The 20,949-nt window shown below is 51.7% G+C and overlaps 1 protein-coding gene across 2 annotated transcripts; it reads right to left on the bottom strand.

The window, feature by feature from the left end:
* Positions 1 to 1,854: 1,854 nt before the first annotated feature.
* ZNF623 (zinc finger protein 623) lies at positions 1,855 to 13,940 on the bottom strand. 2 transcript variants are annotated; one of them, XM_079901163.1, is made up of 2 exons: positions 13,412 to 13,940; positions 1,855 to 6,002 (listed from the first exon to the last, which is right to left on the bottom strand). In XM_079901163.1, exon 2 carries the CDS (start codon positions 5,913 to 5,915, stop codon positions 4,431 to 4,433), a length of 1,485 nt encoding a protein of 494 aa, XP_079757289.1. In that variant the 5' UTR covers positions 5,916 to 6,002; positions 13,412 to 13,940; the 3' UTR covers positions 1,855 to 4,430. The 2 variants fall into 2 exon arrangements, 1 of the variants encoding a protein (XP_079757289.1); XR_013824441.1 differs by lacking the exon at positions 1,855 to 6,002 and adding an exon at positions 8,401 to 13,003.
* Positions 13,941 to 20,949: the final 7,009 nt, after the last annotated feature.

A 20,949-nucleotide genomic window follows, 5' to 3' on the forward strand; every position in this document is an offset into this window, starting at 1 on the left:
TCAAAAAGCGTAAAATATAAAAATTTTTGGTAAATTAGACTTAATCAAAAAAATTTTAATCTGATCTTCAAAAGACATCATTAAGAAAATTAAAAGGTAAGCCAGGAACTCGCTGCCGGCCTTCGGCTGCTTCATCGCCGCCGCCTTCAAAGACCAGAGCAAGTCTCGCGCATCACGCTGAAAAACGTAGAAGACGTCACGTTTTTGAAAGATATGAAAAAAAATATTTTTTCTTTGACGACGGAAATGATCTCAAGGGAAACAGGAATGTCACTTTAACCCTATCTTGGAACGTTGTACCGAATGCTGGCTGGAACGCTACCTCATGTGACAGGATCAGGACATGTATCTGTCCCATTTCCAGACACATATGAAATAACAAAGTTATTAAATTATTCTGAATTTGAAACAACATATTTTTACACCTAAGGAATTGTAACTCATTTATCTCTTCCCTTGCAGCATCTTAATCTGTTATTTGGTTGTTAATTTCTTTCTTTTTGGTGTACTAATGAACATCAAAAGGCATATTTGAGGGGAAAGGTTAATGTGCTACTTAAACTTAATTTTACAAGCAAAAACAAAGGCCACCAGAGTGGAGTATTACAAGAATAAGACGACCACATAGTAAGGATTTGTAAAATATTTATATTTGAAGTGTTCCCTGTATTTCCATTATTCTTCATGTAATATGAAGTGAGCACAAAGGGTGGTTCAAACTTTCAGGTGCCTGTGGAGTTATAAGAACTCTATTTATGCTTTGCATTTATGCAAGTTCACACTGGATGTGATTTAGAAGCAGACATCCTCTTTTATATTTTAGGGTATGTCTGAATACTGGAAAAATTAATACAGTTATTGGTGAGAAGCCTGGTTATAGCCCAAATTGATGAGATTTTATTTCATTTGTCTTAGGAATGCCCACAATGCTTCTTTTTCTTACAGGTGACTAGCAACTTTCTCCACTAAAGACTAAATACCACTTTATATGCTATAAATCACTCCAAATCATTTTAAGTCTCTTAAGTCAAAAAAAAAAAAAAATAGGTAAGCCCAAGACTAAAAGGAAGTATTTATGGGCTTCCCTGGTGGCACAGTGGTTGAGAGTCTGCCTGCCGATGCAGGGGACACGGGTCGTGCCCCGGTCTGGGAAGATCCCACATGCCGCGGAGTGGCTGGGCTTGTGAGCCATGGCCGCTGAGCCTGCGCGTCCGGAGCCTGTGCTCCGCAACGGGAGAGGCCACGACGGTGAGAGGCCCGCGTACCGCAAAAAAAAAAAAAAAAAAAAAAAAGGAAGTATTCATAATAAATATATGTTTGGGGGAATTCCCTGGCGGTCCAGTGGTTAGGACTCAGCGCTTTCACTGCTGAGGGCCCGGGTTCAATCCCTGGTCGGGGAACTAAGATCCCACAAGCTGTGTGGTGCGGCCATAGCTAAATAAATAAATACATGTTTGGGAAGAGACTTTGACCTAGAATATAAAAAAGACTCTCATAAGTAAATAAGACAAACCACCCAATTTTAAAATGGGCAAAAGATGTGAACAGACACATCACAAAAAATGATACAGACGCTCAGCATCATCATTCAGCAGGCGAATATAAATTAGAAGCATAAAGAGGCATCGCTCTGTGCCACTGGAGCGGATGAGGGTTTGGAACCGTGACAACACCACATGTTGGTAAGGATGTGGACCAGTGGAACCCTGGCAGGGCAGGAGTGTAAAAGTCTACAATCACGATGAAGAACTTTTCGGCAATTTCTCATGAAGTGAAAATTCACGTATCTTATAATCCAGCAATTAAATTCCTAGGCATTTACCCAAGTGAAATAAAGAGGCACGTCCAAATAAATACTTTTACGGAAATGCTCATAGCAGTTTTATTCATAACAGCCAAAGCTGGAAACCCAAATTTCCATCAACAGATGAATGAATAATAAATGATGCTTACGCATACAATGGAACACTACTCACAAAGAAAAAGAGCTATGGAAACACAGAACTACCCAGCTGAGTCTTTAAAACATGCCGAAGTGAAAGACGTTTGGATTACACAGGATTACATGCCATATGAATCCATTTACATGAAGTCCTGGACCAGGCATAACGAATCCACACTAACAGGAAGTCCCGGAACAGGCGTAACGAATCCACACTAACAGGAAGTGGTTACTTGGGCCTGAGGTGGGATTAACTGGGAAAGGACAAAAGGGAACATTTTGGGGTGACAGAAATGTTATCCTTGATCATGATGATGGTTACACAGGCGTATGGATTTGTCAGAATTCTGTACACTTAAAATAGGTGTTTTACTGTATGGCAACTGGACCTCAACCAAACAAAGTTGGTTAAAATGGGCTGGTAATATCTGCTTCTATACCATTTGAAACATCTCCAGTCATGGTGAGTTTTCCAAAAGATGGAGCACTGTATGCTCTTTTTGAATTATTTACCCCCTCAAGGCTTCTAGGGTTGCTGGAGTTTAAGAACTCAAGATATACCCTCATGGGCAATCCATTATCACAGCATTTCAAAACTGGTTTTGTTAATGTTCAGATAAAAGCAATTCAGAGGGAACAACTAACAGTTCTGCTGTGTAATAAAACTGGCCTGCTTTCGAACAGCCGTACCCAGAGAGGGATCCACCAGTCCTGCCGTTTCCCCAGATTCCCTCCCAGATCATCCTCTGCTCTAGCTGACAAAATGTCTACTTATCTCTGTGGACCAGTTTGCTGTCACCTCCTCTGTGAAGCCGTCCCAGTTGCCCCATGCCAAATTAGTCACCTCCTTACCTATGCTCCTGCACAACTGGGAACACACTTCTCTTTCAACACTTAACTCAGCATACCGTGACCTTCCTGCCTCCCCCATCAGACACTGGACGACTTCAGGACAGATAGTGTCTCATTCTTCTCGGTTTCCCAGTATTTAGCACTGGTCCTTTTAGATAATTACATTTTCAAATCAATGACAAAGTGAGTCAGAGAGCAGGGAAAGGGGAAGACGTTGGCTCAATCATGGAATGGCTGAGACGGGAAAAGTCATGTAGTGCACCAGGATTGTGTGCCCTTTGAATGAATCAGAAAGATACACGGATGACTGACTGAGGACAAGCCTCCCCCAGAGCAAGTGGACAGTCATGGACAAGCCGTGAAGGCAAAAACACAAGGGGCACCATCTCACTCTGGCTCCTGCCTGCAAGTGCTGAACGCAGTATGAGCCGAAGACGCCAGCAGGGCCGAGAGGAGGTATTTCCGACAGACCAGCAGATTACACAAAACAGCAACAGCAAAAAGAGCATCCGAAAACATATTTTAAAGAGCAGTATAGAGAGGACAAGCCAAGTACACAAGGACGGGGGTGTGCTTTGCACTGCCTTGCTCTAGACGCCAGGGACACATAAATCTATCAGATACACTCACTGTGCTCCACGAGTTAACACTGTAACAAGGAAAGAGAGAGGATCTGAAACACGATTTTGACGTATCAGAGTAAGCGCAGCAACAGAGGTGAAGGACCACCGAGGAACGGAAGCAGAGGGGTAGCGGGCTGAGCCGAGTCAGCCGGGTGAGGAGAGGGGGCATTCCAACCAGGACAGAGGCAAGGAGGCAGGAGCGGCCTGGGTAAGTGGGGACGTCCAGCAGTTAGTGCTGCCGCAGTGCCAACGGTGCGGCAGGGAGTTAACCGGCGGGAGAAGAGGCCCCAGGAAGCAAAAGGCCTTCGGATGCAGGATGGGGAGATTGGAACTTATCCTAAGGACGACAGGGAACCAATTTGTGGTTTTAGATAAGAAAGGATGTTTCTCCAACTTGCCTTTCTGACAGATCAAAATATGCTAAGGAGGGGCTTCCCTGGTGGCGCAGTGGTTGAGAGTCCGCCTGCCGATGCAGGGGACGCGGCCTCGTGCCCCGGTCCGGGAGGATCCCATATGCCACCGTGCGGCTGGGCCCGTGAGCCATGGCCACCGAGCCTGCGTGTCCGGAGCCTGTGCTCCGCAACAGGGAGAGGTCACAACAGTGAGAGGCCCGCATACCGCAAAAAAAAAAAAAAGAAAAAAAGAAAAAAATGCTAAGGAATACTCTTTTAAAGTGATACGATTAGGTACATAATTCTACTTTAGAAGGGATTTAACTCTGGGGTGAATTGTAATTGTGCAATGAAACAGAAGAACCTTCTCCCGAGGCCGAGCTCCTCCCCCCAGGCTGGTCCAGCTCCAAGTCAGCTGTCCAGTCACGTGGCTCTCCCGCGGGCACGTGCTCCCCACGGAGGAGGAAGACAGCGGGCCGGCTGGGCAGCCAAGTGGGAGGTGGCAGCCCACTCCAGAGGCAGCCCTGCCGGTGACTCTGGGAAATGGTGACACGTCCAAAGCCGCATGACTTAGGGCTCACACCACTCGCTTCGACTATCACTCAGTGAGTTGGAGAATAGTTACAAGTCTGTGTGCTCCCCCTGACCTACATACTTCTCACCCAAATGTATGGGGGTCTGACTCAAGGGGAGTCCCTCTTGGTGAACCTCTTGGCTGCCTTTAAAGTTTGGAGTTGAGGTGAACTCTGTCCTATACTGACTACATTCATAGAGTTTGTCTTCAGCATGAATTTTCTGGTGCTGAAGGAAGTTTGACCTCTGAATAAAGCCTTTCCCACAGTAACTACATACATAGGGCTTCTCTCCAGTGTGAATCACCTGGTGTAGGAGGAGCTTGGAGCTCTGAATGAAGGCTTTCCCACAGTCCTTACACGCAAAGGGCCTGTCCCCAGTGTGGATCTTCTGATGCTCAGTGAGATGGGCTTTCTGGAGAAAAGCTTTCCCACATTCCTTACACTCATACACCCTCTCTCCAGTGTGGATCTTCTGGTGTCGAATAAGGTACGAACTCAGAAAGAACGCTTTCCCGCACTCGTTACATTCGTAGAGCTTCTCTCCAGTGTGGATCCTCTGATGCTGAGTGAAGTTCGACGTCTGGCTGAAACGCTTCCCGCACTCGTTGCACACGTAAGGCCTCTCTCCAGTGTGGATCCTCTGGTGCTGGATGAGCTTCGAGCTCCGGATGAAGGCCTTGCCGCACTCGTTGCACTCGTAGGGCCTCTCCCCGGTGTGGATCCTCTGGTGCTCGATGAGGTCCGAGCGGTGGCGGAAGGCCTTCCTGCACTCCTCACACTCGTACTGCCTCACCTCCGTGTGGACCTGGTAATGCCGGATGAGGCTGGAGCTCCGGATGAAGGCCTTGCCGCACTCGTTGCACTCGTAGGGCCTCTCCCCAGTGTGGATCCTCTGGTGCCGGATGAGCAGCGAGCTCTGACTGAAGCCTTTCCCGCATTCCTTGCACTCGAAAGGTCGCTCCCGGGTGTGCACGCGCTGGTGGCGGATCAGGTCTGAGCTGTGACAGAACGCCTTCCCACACTGAGCGCACTTGAAGGGCCTTTCTCCCGCGTGCGCTTTCTGATGCTCCACAAGATCCGCGTAGAGAACGAAGTCTTTCCCACACGCGTTACACACGTAGAGTCTGTCTCCGCCGTGAGCGCGCGGATGCTCCACGAGGTGGGAGCTCTGGCCGAAGCCCCTCCCACACTCGTCACGTCTGTGAGACTTCTCCCCAGCCTGAGAAACCTGATGTCTGACCAGGTCCGAATTAAATGGGAAGCTTCCGCAAGCCTCGCGCTGGTGGGCCTCCCCTTCGATCAGCTCTCTCTGAAGCAGGAGGAGGTTTGAGCTCAGGACGGGGCTTCCTCCTGACTTACTGCCCACCTGCGCTGCCTCTCCTGTTTGGATCTTCCAGTGGGTAACTGTCACCTGCTTGAAACCTCCCTCCTGGGAGGGGCAGCTCCGCAGGCTCTGCCCGTCCAGGTTTCCCAACAGCCCCCCTAATCTGGGTTCAGGGCCCCCGCCAGGCGCAGGGGCAGCGACCTCCATCACTGTGAGGGCTTCGGACACTGGCTTCTGCAGATTTCCATGCTCAGAAATTCAGGCTCTGGAGTCACCTTCTAGTCACCCGTCAGTCTGCAATCAAAGAGAGTACGGTTATCTTTCCCCTTTCTTAACAGACGGGAATCTGCTGGAGCAGGCGGGCGGGTAGCAAAACGCATATCCAAGGAGTGGGAGAGAGGAAAACGCTCCCTCTGCCCACACTCCCGGCCCGGCACCGTGCTCGGCCCACCCCGCCGGCGAAGGCCTCTTTGGGCTCCACCGCTAACACCAACTCCAGGGGACAGACTGGCCGATGGCAGATGGGCAGGGATGTGGCTTGGACTCCACTCCAAAATCAAGACATATTCCAAAGAAACACAGATGGATTGCTCTTAACCACCTCTGCGCTGCCCCTCCTTCCCCAGCCTACATGGTCGATGGGATTATATTCATTTGGGGTATATATTACACTCATTCTCTTGCATATTAATCCTAACTCCCCTGCCCTTCCCCTCCTCTATCATACTTGTGCGGGAAAACCCCAACTTGAGTAAAATTCAGCTTCCTTCCTGATCGGTGTCTGCACCCCTGCCAGCTCAGTTCTCTCTACATTTATAACCAGTTGCCTAACGGACCCTGAGAGCTGCCGGCAATTTCTACACTTGGCCAACTCCCCTGTAAGATCATCTCCTGGTTTCTCCTCTCCTCTCAAATGTCCAACACGCCGTCCTTCCTCTCAGGGACGATGACCTTGCATCTTCCTTCAGTGAGCAAACAGAAGCAATGAGACGAGAATGCCCACTTTCTCCCACATTTACCAACCTACCTGTGTTTGCGCCCACACCACACCCTCCCTCCTTCCAGGGTTAAATGTCCTTGATCGAATCCAAGGTAAAGACGTCCACCTGTGCACCCCCGGCCCCGCCCTGCAGAAGTCTGGGGTTGGAATTTTCACCACAGCCCTGTTCATATCACCAAAATATCCATCAACAGAAGAAAGGGTAAACTGAGGAGTCCCCCAACAAGGGAGGAATGCATAGCAATGAAAAGACCTGCCCCCCACAAAAGCGCAGGTGAACCTCACAGATGTAACGGTGAGCCAGAGTTCATAGCGTATGATCCTATTCACACGAAGTTCAGAACCACACGAAACCAACCATGGTGGGAGACTCGAGTCAATGATGGTCTCTAGGGAGAAGATCGTGGTTGGCAGGGGTGCAGGGAGGCCTCAGGGTTCTGGTGACCTGCATGTGGGCCTCGCTCCACAGGTGTGTTTGCTTTGGAAGAGCCTGTGCTTATTTAACCTCCCACGGTCTCTGGGACGCTGTGCCCAGCTCCCTTCTCCAGCTCTGGAATTCTCGCACCTGCACCCGGAGCTGAGCTCCGTTGCAGTCACGCCCTCTCCGTGGCGAGCCATCCATCGCTATGTAACAGTCACCTCAGACTTCCAACAGAAAAGGGACCCAGCTCCCATCTCACAGGGCCGTAGGTCGGAAGCCCAGCCTGGTACGACTGGGGCCCCTGAGAAGGGTCGCACAAGGTGTCAGCCAGGCTGAGATCTCTTCTGGAAGCTCTGGGAAAACGTATTTCCACACGCTCAGGTTGTTGGCAGAAGGCGGTCCCCTGCGCTTGTGGAACTGTCCCCGATCACCAGCTGGTGGCCCCTCGGGAGCACCCGCACCTTCCAGGCAGGAGCAGCTCAGATGCCCTCTCTGATTCTCTTCCGTGACCAGCTGCAGAAAGCCTGCTTTCCGAGGGCTCCCCGACTACCTTATGTCAACTGACCGCCAGAGCCCTCCCTGGCAGCCGGGAGGGGTGCACAGTTGGGGCCATCTCAGGACCCTGCCTGCCACACCCCAGCTGGGGCCCAGCCCACGACAGAGCGCAGAGCACCCCAGTCTCCACCTGGGGCAGCTCGGAAGGGTCATCCAGCCCCAAAGCTCCACTGGGATGTGCCTGGGCCTGTTTCAAACCCACTGCCCGATCCCTCCTTCCTCACAGGTGCATCCCCGAGCGTGCCCCCCAGTTGCGCCCACTTCCCAGGAGCTCCGTCCAAGACGACCCTGCATGATCACCTCTCACCCCAAATCTGCACCAGTGGGAAGCAGACCAGTTGCTATGCAGCCCCACAAAGCGATGCCCTCCAGAACCCATTTCCAACATGGCTGCCAAGGACAAGGATGTGCCCCCGAGGGCACAGCCAAGCAGAGGGGAGCAGCCCGGGGGCAGGAAAGCGGTGTAACCAGGTAACACGAGCTCTAGGGCCGCAGGGCTTCCTCCCAACAGGCTGTTCTTTTTTCTTCGCGAGGGGCAGCTCGCATCAAGTGCACACATCTCGATGAACTCCTGGCGTACACCTGCCTAACCACCAACACTTCCATAGCCCAGAGGCTCCCCCTCCAAAGGGAACCATCTCTATTATTATAGGGGAATTCTGCATGTTTTCTATTTCAATTAAATGGAATCATACAGTTATGTTTTGTGTCTGCTTTTTATTCAACATGTACCCACTTTTTATGGAGATAGAATTCACACATCATAAAATTCACCATTTTAAAGTGCACAATTCAGTGCTTTTTAGAATACCCCTAAGGTTGTAGAACGTTCCACACTACCTAATTACCTCCCGGGCACTGTCATGCCCCCGCCATGTGTCTGCTGACGCTGAGCGCCGCACTGGGGGGGCCACTTGGGTGGCACAGACCTCACGGTGTGCGGCCTCCACTGCGTGGACACACCGCCGCGCGCCTTCCTCGCTCCTATCCACCGACACCGAGGGGCTGGCAGCTCGGGCTTGGGGACAGAGCCGCCATAACTGGTCCTGTGCTTGTCTTCTGGTCGACAGAGGTGCTCACTTCCGCTGGGTCCTGGGACTCCTTCGCTTCAGTGGCCACCAGTTCAGGCCGCCCTTGCAGACTCCACTGGGAACTGCAGCCGCTGTGGACCAGCGACTGCTGTGGGTTTGGGGTTCTTCCCCTTCCTGAGTGGGGGCATCTATGTGGTGGGTGAGGAGACAGCATTTGGGGAGGCCGGGACTTGTCTGAGTTTAGACTGTGACCACGTGAAGAGGCCCTGGTGCGGGGAGAAGGCCACACACAGAGATCCTGGCTCTGGGCGGGAAGCAGTAACTGAGCATGACCTGGTGTGGGACCCAGGGTGGCCGATGGGGTAAACTGTGGCAGAGACACACTGCCCGGCGTCCCTGCTTCCTCTGAGTGATTGAAACCCCTCCAGAAATTTTAGTGGACACACAGCAGTGAATGACTTCATTTCCTGAAGTTCCCTGAAGTGAGGTGTGACCCTGTGACTGATTCCAGCTGTGAGACAGGAATGGAAGGGATGTGCGCATGCCACCCGTCTCCCACCCTCTCGCCCACCTGAAGTGACGTATGGTAGGCTCCAGGGCGCTGGAGGGGCAGAGCCCCCCACCTGCCTGTGAGATGGAACACGAGAAACCAAGTTTCCTGTTGGAAACACTATTTTTGAATCTCTGTTACAGCAAAATGAACCCATGCTTAAGTACGGCTATTAGACAACGTGACTATTCAGATGCAACGTTCCCTGTGATGATAGAGAAACTGAACCCGCACACCAAGAGCTGGCAATGAGGATGAGAAGCTGAGCACAAGTCTACGCGAGGCATTTCTCTCTGTGTGAGATTTGCAACACAGCTTCCGGGAGCAGCAGCCCTCTCGGGGTGCCCTGTGACACAGCATTTACGACCACTGCCTGGCGACGTTCGCTGAGAATGTTCTTCCGAGTTAAAGGCCCACTAACTTGGTTTAAAATATTTTCTGCTTATAAAAATTACTTTTAACTAGTTATTTTTTCAAGGTATGAAGGTAAACTATGCTATTCAAGAAAAACTTAAAAAATAACAATAAAATTACCCTTAACCCCACCACTCAGATTACACAGGGACATTTTTCCTCTAGTGCTTTTCTGCACCAATGTATTATGAAATCAGGACCACACTCCTCAGTCTCATATCCTGTTTTACTTCACTTTTATATCTTGTTAATTCTTAGCGATTAAAAACATAAGATACACATTGTAAAAATATTTCAAGGGGTAAACATAAAATATAGACTATGATAACCCCCAGCAATCCAACAGAGAACCACTGTTAGCTGTTCAGTTTATACACATTCATCCAGACCTCTGATTAAACAAAAACAGTAATACATTTACTTAGGTACACAAGATTTTCAGATACAAACATGGGATCACACTATACCCATCCACCTGCAACACCTTCTGGCACTCTTCAAGTTCATTCACACAGAGGCACCTGGCGTTCTGAGCAGCAGCGTCGCCAGCACAGGCGCTCAGAGGCCCTAGTACACATCAGGCGCCGCAGGCAGCCCATCCCTCTGCCTCTGGTGTCACGAGGAAGGATGCTCCCTGACATATTCTGCCCGCTTCTCTTCCCCAGACAGGTGGCAGGAGTTAGCCAAATGAAAGGTTTGAGAGAATACCTCGGCATGCAGCACCCAACCTCTTGGACAAGGTGTCCAGCAGGCAGGACAGTGTCTAACCAGCACTCGCCTGAGAAGTCCAATGTCACTCCAACCTAGGCTTCGACCAACAGTGAGGTGACCTCTCGCTCTTCATGGGCCTCACTGGCGCAGACCTGGGAGGGCAGGAGGGGTGCTACTGACGAGGGCCCCTCAAACCCCAACCAGGCAGTGCTGAACGGGCCTGCATGGTCTCAGGGACACCTCCAAACCTCGTGAGGCAGCTGTTACCTCTATTCTTTACTCTACTTCACAGAGGCTGAGAAAGTCAGTTACCCAAGGCTGTGAAGCGGCAGAGCTCAGGTTCAGAGCCAGGCCTGTCTACCTCCACTGCCCATTTCCCGCTGTTGAAGATTTTTTTCCCTTCCCAACTATGATGTCACTTTTACAGGATATTTTGCTTAGATCAGCTGGGATTAGTATTATAAAAGTAAGCTTAGGGCTTCCCTGGTGGCGCAGTGGTTGAGAGTCCGCCTGCCGATGCAGGGGACACGGGTTTGTGCCCCGGTCCGGGAAGATCCCACATGCCGCGGAGCGGCTGGGCCCGTGAGCCATGGCTGCTGAGCCTGTGCATCCGGAGCCTGTGCTCCGCAACGGGAGAGGCCACAACAGTGAGAGGCCCGTGTACTGCAAAAAAAAAAAAAAAAAAAAAAAAAGGGGGGGGGGGAAGACTTGGTTTTTTGCTTTGGAGGTGATATTTTCTGATTTTTTTGTTCAAAATGACTGTTATACCATCTGAAAACAGGCTTGCATATACTTACAAGAATATAGCTTTAAAAATGTATGCCTTTTCATGATTTTCATAACTTTTTTTAACTTTAGAGGAAGTTTTAAAAATTAAATATACCTTGCTTTGAATAAACATTTATCTTAAATTCAGCAATCTTTCAGTTTCTGCTTAGCTCCTTTTTCTTCTGTGAATTCAAGCAAAATTAAATTGATAGTCTTTCATTTAAAGAAACCTGAATGAAATGAACAAAGGAAGTAAAAATACGCCAGACATCGGTTCCGTAACATCCAAGGCTAACGTGGCCCACTCTTCTGTTATAACATATAGAATTTGCTGGACAAAATATAACATGAAACTGTCTAAATACACAGTTGATGCTGAGAGATGGGGCAAGCCTCAGTGCTGCGAATGAAGTGGAAGCTTAGCCTGGGAGTGGAGCCTGTGAGCAGCCCAGAGGGGCTCAGAGATGGTGAGGGGGCAGTGCCCGCTGCAGGCACTAGAAGCTGTCTGCACTGGTGGAAGGGCGTTACAGCCTTGGGCTTACAAGCTGGCCAAGGTCGCTGTCTGCTGCTTACAGCCTAAAGAAAGGAAGCAGGAAGGTTTGCAAAGCTTCACCCTTGGGAATAATGGGAAAAAGAGTAAAAAGACACACGAGGAAGACACGGACTAGAGCTCCAGGAGAATCTGCACCTCTGTGCTGCCCTGCAGCCGCCACTGTCATCAACACGAGCTTCTGCCACTGCAGCCGTGTTGGGGACCGAGTGCCTGGCGTGTGCTTTTCTTCTTTCCTCACAACCATCCATGAGGTTTAGGGAGGTGACTCGTTTAAGGCTGAGCCAGCTGCTAGCTGCTATCTCCTCCTCCCACCCCACCCCATGGCCATTTGGTTTTTGCTCCCAAGGCTCTGCCCAACGATGCCAATGGTCTCCTTTCCTGACAAGTTCAGTGCCCTTTCAACAGTCATCTTCCACAACCCGAGGCAGCACTGGACATGCCTGACAGCTCCTTGACCTGGTTCAAGGCCTCGCCCTGTTTCTGGGTCAGCTGCTTCCCTGAGCACCCCTTCCATCACTGGCTTGTGAATGTGGTCTGGGCCTTCTCAGCTCAGCCTTGCATCGTCCCCAGGACCTTTCCAGGAGAGTCAGGAATCCATCACCATCACTCCAGGAAGGGCTGGAGCCACCAAGTTGGCTTGTGAAAGTACAGAGACCCCCTCCCCACTCATTTCTCTCTGTATTCTCCAAAAGAGGGATGCTGCAGTTATCACCATTATTAAGATACCGTTACAATGTTACATCTACAAAAAGTCCCACCTCTGTGGACAGGAGCAAGGTATCGCCTGAAGACTCGGTTAGATTGGCATCTCTCAGACCCTAGGTGGGCAAAAGACATTTCTGTCATTCACTGGGGCTGGAACTCGGGGAAAGGATGTGCTGCAGAGAGCCTACTGCAGCGTGATGAGCTCTACAGACAAACTGCCTGAGTTCAAACTGGCCACCAGCTAACATTCCTGGGAAACCACAGGCATGCTACTCAGGCCCTGAAGATCCCATGACCACCATGCAGCCACTGCATGAGGGGGTAAGACGTCCAGGACATCAGCAGAGACGGCCACCGGGTTCAGATACGACTCTAGAAAGGGAGCCTTCAGGGGAGAGCTGGGACAGCGCAGCCCATCACCTCTCCCCACCTGGGAGTTCTCCTTCGGGACCAGGGCTGGAGGGGATCCTGTTCATCACTTCTACCCCCGCCAGGGCAGAGGTGCCGGCTCTGCATCTCCTCCAGCACAAAGAGGCTCGAGGCCCCGGCCACTTCCCCAGCATCATTTGGAGAGCTCCCTTGGACTCCTGGGAGAGGAGGCAGGCTTAGAGCAAAACAGTAGTACTAGCCGCACCTGTGCCCCCCACCCCGCGCCAGGCCACCTCGGAAGGGCTGGTGGGCTTGAGAACTGCGACACAGACGCTGAAGCTGGAGGCTCTACGGCTTGGGTGTGTGACCCCTGGAGCCAGAGAAAGGAACCAAGAGAGTGGAACCGGGTATTCACCCACACGACGTTCCTTAGGGAGAGAAGCTGCGGGCCCCGGGCCGGACTGCAGCCCAGCGGGGGCGGCCGTGACGGCTGCCAGGAGCCGGGCTCACCGTGGCCCAGGCTCCGGGACCCCCGTGCGGGCCGACCGCGCTCAGCCCGCCCGTCCGCCCGATCGGAGGACCCTGCCGCCCCCGCCCCCGCCCGCGGCCCGGAACGCGCCACTCACCCGGCGCCCAGCGGCGAGAGGACGGCGCGCGCCCCGCACGCGGACCGCTGGCCGCCCGCCCCGCTGGCCTGCTGACAAAGCCCGCACGGCCGCCCGCACGGTGCGGCCGGAAATCGGCCCGAGGCCCCGCCCGGGGAGCTTCCGGTGCCGCTCTAGCCGCGCAGAGACCAGCCGGTCTCTCGGTGGTACGGACCTCCGGCCGGCCGCGGGCTGCAGGGAGCCCGGCAGGGAGCCGGGCAGGGGCAGAGCAGGACGGCATCTCCCGCGGCCCCGCAGCCTTGAGCGCCGCCTGCCCGCCAAGTGTGAATGGCTGACAGGGGTTGTGTCTCCCGGGAGCTGTAAATGCTGGCGTTGAGAACCAGGCGGAGCTCCCGGCGCCCAGCGGCCCCGGGCCCCAGGGCACCCTCGGGCACGGGCCGGGGGCCGCTCCTCACAGAGGCGAGGCCTGGTGTGGCGCGGGCCGCCGAGGGTTTCCGCCTCCTTCCCGTGGCGGGCAGCGCTTCCCGAGCCTTCGCGCAGAGGCTCACTCCAAGCCCACGAGGAATGTCCTCCAACGTCTTCCTTCTACGGACCAGGGACTGAAGCTGGAGAAGCCAGGTCACTTCCTCGAGGTCACACAGCTAGTGGGTGGCCAGGCCGACCGCCTCGAGGGCCACGCTCCTGCCCCGGCCGTGCGTTTGGTCCTGCGGGAGCAGGAATGGCCGCTGGGGACAGTCGCGGGAAATCCCGCTGATTCCCGCCCCCCACCCCCGGGTGGAAGAGCATGCCTCCAATTTCCAAACCCAAAGCCGAGCAAAACACAATCCAGCTGGACCTGGGGAAGGGCAGTATTCACAAGCACCAGCTCTGTCAGGGGGTGAGATGCAAGGAGCAAGCAAGGGGGTCATTACAATAAGCAGTGCCAAAGAGGGGCCCTGGGCCCTGAGGAAGTGCTCCTGGCCGCCACCGGGAGTACACACACCTCTCTGCACAGCAGGGAAAGCTTCTTGGAGGAGGAGGCCTGAGAGGGAGAGGGATGTCTCCTAACAAAACATGGACAAGATCTGTATGCTGCAAATTAAAAGATGATGATGAGGGCTTCCCTGGTGGCGCAGTGGTTGGGAGTCCGCCTGCCGATGCAGGGGACGCGGGTTCATGCCCCGGTCCGGGAGGATCCCACGTGCCGCGGAGCGGCTGGGCCCGTGAGCCATGGCCGCTGAGCCTGGGCGTCCGGAGCCTGTGCTCCGCAACGGAAGAGGCCACAACAGTGAGGCCCGCGTACAGCCAAAAAAAAAAAAAGATGCTGATGAAAGAGATCAAAGAAGAACTAAATAAATGGAGACATCATCGTATTCATGGACTGGAAGACTCAACATAGTAAAACTGTTAATTTTCCCCGAATTAATCTAAAGGTTTAATGCAATTCCTATCGAAATTACAGAAAGAATTTTAGTAGACACAGATAAGCTTATTCTAAAATGTATATGGACAGGACAGGCCCTAGAACAGCTTAAAAATTCTTGAAAAAGAAGAATAAAATGGAAGGACCACCACCTGATATTAAGACCTACAGTATTGCTGCTGTAATCAGGACAGTGTGGCATTGGTGGGGGGATAGACACCTAGGTCTATGGATCAGAATAAAGAACCAGGCACATATCCCACACAGATATGCCCAGAGGACTTTTGACAAAGGTACAAAAGCAATTCAATGGAGACTTCAATTAATAATAACGTATCAATGTCAGCTCATCAATTGTTTAAAAAAAGAAAAGAAAAGTAAAACAGCCAAACTTGTATTTTTTTGTTGTTAAACTTTTGTCAGCATTATTAATAAGCAGCAGTCCCTCTCAAATACCTGTGGGTGGCGCAAAGTCAAGAGAAATTTCATTTTCTACTCAAGACCAAGATTTGCTCTTTGAGAACGTTACGTTGTTTTGCTTAACATTTTAGGTTCTTCTAGAATCTAAATTAAATCTACTTTCTTTAAAGCACTTAGCATTCCCATCACATGTCCAAGGGCAGCTACAAGGTCATATGTGACATGTTTTTCCAAGATGTTTCATCTTTGGGCGAATCCAGAAAATCTTGCATATAATCTTTTGATTGTTCCAGAGAATGTTATCATGATCAGCACAACTGAGGTCAGGTCTCCCAGTGACATGACACATAACAGAAAAAAATGCTTCTAGATTTTTTGCCAAAAGCCTGACTTCTACACAGATTTACCGTCTCTAACCATGTCAGTGCCAGTAGCACCTATTGCCCTCGGTAATTTTTTAAATCAATGCCTAAAATGGTAAGTTTCTTTTTTTCAGTCCTTTCCTTAAGTTAAATGAGTGTTTCATCTAGACCAACCTATATGCGAATTCAAGAGAAGTGTGAATTAATATTACAAAATATTTCTCAGCCACTATTGCAAGTACTGCACTAATTCCTGAGTACTGCTGGAATCATAGATTGGAACGGGAAGAACAGCAAGAAAGATCTGACCCATTAGTTAATTTATCTTTTTTCATAGCTAAGTGCCTCCACTGCTCAACTTCCCCTGCACAACCCACAGATCTTTGTGGTCTTCAAAAAATTCTCTTAAGAGGGGACTTCCTTGGTGGTCCAGTGGGTAAGACTCCACGCTCCTAACGCAGGGGGCCCAGGTTCAATCCTGCATTGCCACAACTAAGAAGTCCACATGCCGCAACTAAAGATCACACATGCCGCAGCTAAGACCCGGCACAGCCAAAATAAATAAATAAATATATTTTTTAAAAATTCTCTTAAGGGGATGAAAAGGCAAGCTGCAGACTGGGAGAAAATATTTGCAAATCACATATCTGACAACGTATTTGTATCTGGAATATATGAAGAATTCTCTAAATAGTAAGAAAACAAATAATTCAATCAGAAAATGGATAAAAGATTTGAACACACAGTTCACCAAAATATATATATACAGATGGCAAATAAGCACATTAAAAGATACTCGACATCATTAGCCATAAAGGGAAATGCAAGTTAAACCCATAATGAAATATCTATCAGAACACATCTCTCAGAATGGCTAAAATTAAATACAAATAGTGACAACACTAAATGCTGGTAAGGGAGTGGATCACTCCTACGTTGCTGGTGGGAACATAAAAAAGAATTCTAGAAAAGAGTTAGGCAGTTTATTGTGAAGTTAATCATATACTTGCCACATGACCCAGCAATTGCATTTATTGGGTATTTATCCTACAAAAATAAAAAAAGGTATGTTCACACAAAAGCCTGCACCTGAATGTTCATAGCAGCTTTATTCACAGCTGCCAACTGTCTTTCAACAGGTGAATGAACAAACAAACCCAGGTCCATCCACACCGTGGGAAACAACTCTGCAATCAAAAGGAACAAACTTTTGATGCAACGTGGGCGGATTACAGGGCATTATACTGAGTGCAAAAGCCAGTCTCAAAACGCTGCATACTGTATGGTTCCAGTTATACGACACTCTTGCAGTGATGACATCGTAGAACCAGGCTGGTTCCCAGGAGTTAGAGTTGTGGGGAGGTGTGACTATGCAGAAGCACCGTAAGGGCGTTTCTTTGTGGTGATGGAGCAGGGCTGTGTCCTGATTATGGTGGTGGTTACAAGAAACCATACATGTGACAAAATTTCAAAAAACTACACACCCCCTCCCCAAATAAAGAGTGCGTGCAAAACTGATGAAACCGGTTAAGGTCTGTACATGAGTTAATACCATCCTCAGTTTCCTGGTTTTGACAATGTAAGATGGTTTTTTTTTGGAAAAGCTGAATGAAAAGAACATGGGACCTCTCTGTAGTACTTTGCAAATTCTTGTGAGTCTAAAATTATTTCAAAATAAAAAGTTGAAGTTAAAAAAACAAAACATAGGGCTTCACTGGTGGCGCAGTGGTTGAGAGCACCTGCCGATGCAGGGGACACGGGTTCGTGCCCCGGTCTGGGAAGATCCCACACGCTGCGGAGCGGCTGGGCCCGTGAGCCATGGCCGCTGAGCCTGCGCGTCCGGAGCCTGTGCTCCGCAACGGGAGAGGCCACAACAGTGAGAGGTCCGCGTACCGCAAACAAAAACAAAAAAACCCATAAGTTATACTTAATGAGTATAAAGATGTACAATAAAAAATTATATAGGGCTTCCCTGGTGGTGCAGTGGTTAAGTATCCACCTGCCAATGCAGGGGACACAGGTTCGATCCCTGGTCCGCGAAGATCCCACATGCCATGGAGCAACTAAGCCCATGCGCCACAACTACTGAGCCTGTGCGCCACAACCTCTGAAGCCCGCGTGCCTACTAGAGCCCATGCTCTGCAACAAGAGAAGCCACTGCAATGAGAAGCCCACGCACTGCAACGAAGAGTAGCCCCCGCTCACCGCAACTAGAGAAAGCCCGCACGCAGCAACAAAGACCCAACTCAGCCAAAAATAAAATAAATAAATTGTAAAAATTATATAAGTGAAAAATGTCCATATTTAATTATAACTATTTTTAAAAATTGTACAGTGACCACTCATGTACCCAGCATCCCGTTTCTACTGTTACTGCCTTGCTATATTTCTTTATCATGCATTTATTCTATTCATCTGCATACCTATTCTGTCTACCCATTCATCTTATTTTTTGGTGCATTTCAAAGTAAGTTGCAGACATTAGTAAAATTCACTCCTAAATAGTTCAGCATGCAGATCACTAACTAACTAGAGTTCAATATAGTTAGAGGAGACATTTTTAGGTAAAATTTATACAGTGAAATGCACGTCTTATGTGTACCCTTGCGTGAACTTTGACATATGCAGACCCTTGTGTCACTCAAACCCCGATGTACGTAAGGAGCATCACCATCGCCCCAGAAAATTCCCTCAAGGCTCTGCCCAGCCGATGCCCCCCGAATCCTAAAGACACAAACACTGCTCTCATTATCTAGTCTTCTTTGCTTGCTTTCTCAAGCCATTTTCGGAGGGCTGCCCTGCTGTCCCCAGAAAAGCCTCCTTATGTAAGTAGTAAATCTTTTCATACCTTCTTGGTGTGTGTGTGGCATCATAAGTCCACATCACAACCAATTTTTTTGTGGGGTCTATTCTGTCCCCGCAGCGTGATTGCTACAGAAGAGAAGCAAGAGTAGGGATGGTCCTCACTACTACCAACTGTCGCTTCCTTATGCTGGATCAGTTGCGCGCCAAGGATCTAAGTAACTCATTTGTATTTCCTCTCACCTAAGCAGCACCTCCACTGCTCCAATCCTCCTTGTACCTGGAAGCAGTACTTTTCCAACACCAGTTGGTCACAACCACAAACCTTCCTGGTATCTGGACCAATCGCTTTTTTTTTTTTTAAAGACAGAGTTGTGGGACTTCCCTGGTGGCGCAGTGGTTAAGAATCCGCCTACCAATGCAGGGGACACGGGTTCACATGCTGCAGAACAACTAAGCCCGTGCGCTACAACTTACTGAGCCTGTGCTCTATAGCCCGCAAGCCACAACTACTGAGCCCGCTAGCCACAATAACTGAAGCCCGCGCACCTAGAGCCCATGCTGGGCAGGAAAGAGAAGCCACCGCCATGAGAAGTCCCCGCACCGAAACGAAGAGTAGCCCCCGCTCTCCGCAACTAGAGAAAGCCCGTGTGCAGCAACGAAGACCCAATGCAGCCAAAAATAAATAAATTAATTAATTAAAAAAAAAAAAACACACAGAGCTGTGTCAATGCCAAGCCCAGATCCTGGGAGACAGAGGTGCCTGTGTGTGACTATCAGGCCCTCCGAGGTCGCAGCCCAGGGCGGCACCCGCCAGGCGGTGGAGGGGATGCGGACTGTCCTAGGAACAGGAGGGTCCGGAACAGGTTCCTAAGTCTGCCTTAGAAAGAGTCTCAAGTTGATTCCCAAGTTCATTCAGATCCACGGAACCAGAACTCCCTCGGCAAAGGCCCGAAACCTGTGCCTTCTGCAAGCGTCCCAGGTGATCCAGCGCAAGTAACCGAAGGAGGCGGGGCCTGGGCGCGCACGCGCGGAGGGGCTGCAGGGAATGGTGCCTGTGGAGCAACCCGGGAGGAGGAAAGGGGCCTGGAGGAGGCGGGGCCTGAGAACCTGTCCGAGGGCGGGGCGGGGCGGGCCTGCAGAGACAAAGAGGGGGAGGAGCCGGGCGGGAGCCGGCCCGCTCACCGTGCGCGGGCTGGGGCGGCCCGATTCGGGCTTTGGGCTTCGGCGGTGAGTCCGGCGCGGCGCCGCTCCGACCCCGCTGAACCGCGGAGCCCGGGAGCTGTAGCCTCGCCCCAGGCAGGCCGGGCGGAGTGGTGGTGGGTGGGCTTATCCCGCTTGCCCGCGCGGCGCCCATCCAGCTCCCCTGCTTTATTATGGATTGACCCGCGCGCCCGGGTCCTCACGTCAACGCAGAGCGTCGGCGTCCCCGGGAGGCACCTGTCCCGGCCAGCCTCGTAGCTGACGCCGCGGAAGGGCCGGGGCTCGGTCCGGACCGCCGGGCCCGCCGCCCTCCCCTGCCGGCTCTCCTCTCCGCAGCCCTCTGCCCTCGCCTCGGAGGGACCGGAAGCCGGCTTGGTGGGCAGCTCCCTGGCCGCCGGGCCCCAGGTGAGGGCGCCTGCCCCCCGGACCTGGGCTCCTTGCGACCCGGAAGATCTTTCCGCGGAGCCCGCCGCACCTGGGAACCTGAGTCCCAGGTCCTCTCCAGGAGGAGGGAACTCACTGGGGCGTCCCTTGTCCCTCCCCTTTTTTCTCCCGGGGCCTCCCTGCGGCTGGGGAGGGACACTCACCAAGGAAGACTGTAGGGAGCAGGTTGGGGGATGGAGGGTGGAGAGAAGTAGGGCCAGCTGGACATGTTGGGTTGAGGGTTGTCATTAGGGGTCCCCTGGCAGGCAGGGTACCTGGGACGGGATCCAGGGGTCCCACACGCCTGCTAGTGAGCCTTCTGCCTCCCCCACCTTGAATTCCCCCACCCCGTCCTGAGGTGGTGACCCCACGGGCAGCACCAGTGTTGTTTCAGCGCCTGCTGACCTTTAGGGACATGGCTGTGCACTTCACGCAGGAAGGAGGGGCACGTCTGGACCCGGGGCAGAGGGCCCTGTATAGAGACGTGATGCTGGAGACTTAGAGGAACCTGGCCTCCCTGGGTGAGGTGTCTCAGCCCCACGCCTTCCCTCTTCCCCACTCCCAGCCCACACTCAGAGCACAGGTGGGATCCCAGAGGGGTCAGGCTGGCTGTGACTCCAGGACCAGAGCCAGGACATTCTGCTCCCAGGCCCAGGGGACAGGTGGGGTTTCTGGACCCATCCCCGGGGCAGGGCCTTTCCCAGCACTTTGCTGCTGGGTGACTAGAGTGCCCGCTTCTCCCACAGCTGTGGACCTCGGCTGCGCCCACATCCCTGCCCTGCTTGCTGTCCCCCTCAGCCTCCTGGGGAGACCCCCTGTTTCTAAGCCTGCATCCTGGGTCCAGCTAAACCCCAGTCCCACGCTACCCCTGGGGCGGGAAGCCAAGGGTGCCGTAGCGCTTCAGTTCACCCATTTCCCCTCGGGCAGGAGTTCCAGGATCCAAACCA

This window comes from Stenella coeruleoalba (genome assembly GCF_951394435.1).
Source record: "Stenella coeruleoalba genome assembly, chromosome: 17".
Classification (NCBI taxonomy): Eukaryota; Metazoa; Chordata; class Mammalia; order Artiodactyla; family Delphinidae; genus Stenella; species Stenella coeruleoalba.

What these genes read in the sequence shown, in the direction of transcription:
- ZNF623 (XM_079901163.1), bottom strand. Translation starts at nt 5,915, where the DNA reads ATGGAGGTCGCTGCCCCTGCGCCTGGCGGGGGCCCTGAACCCAGATTA.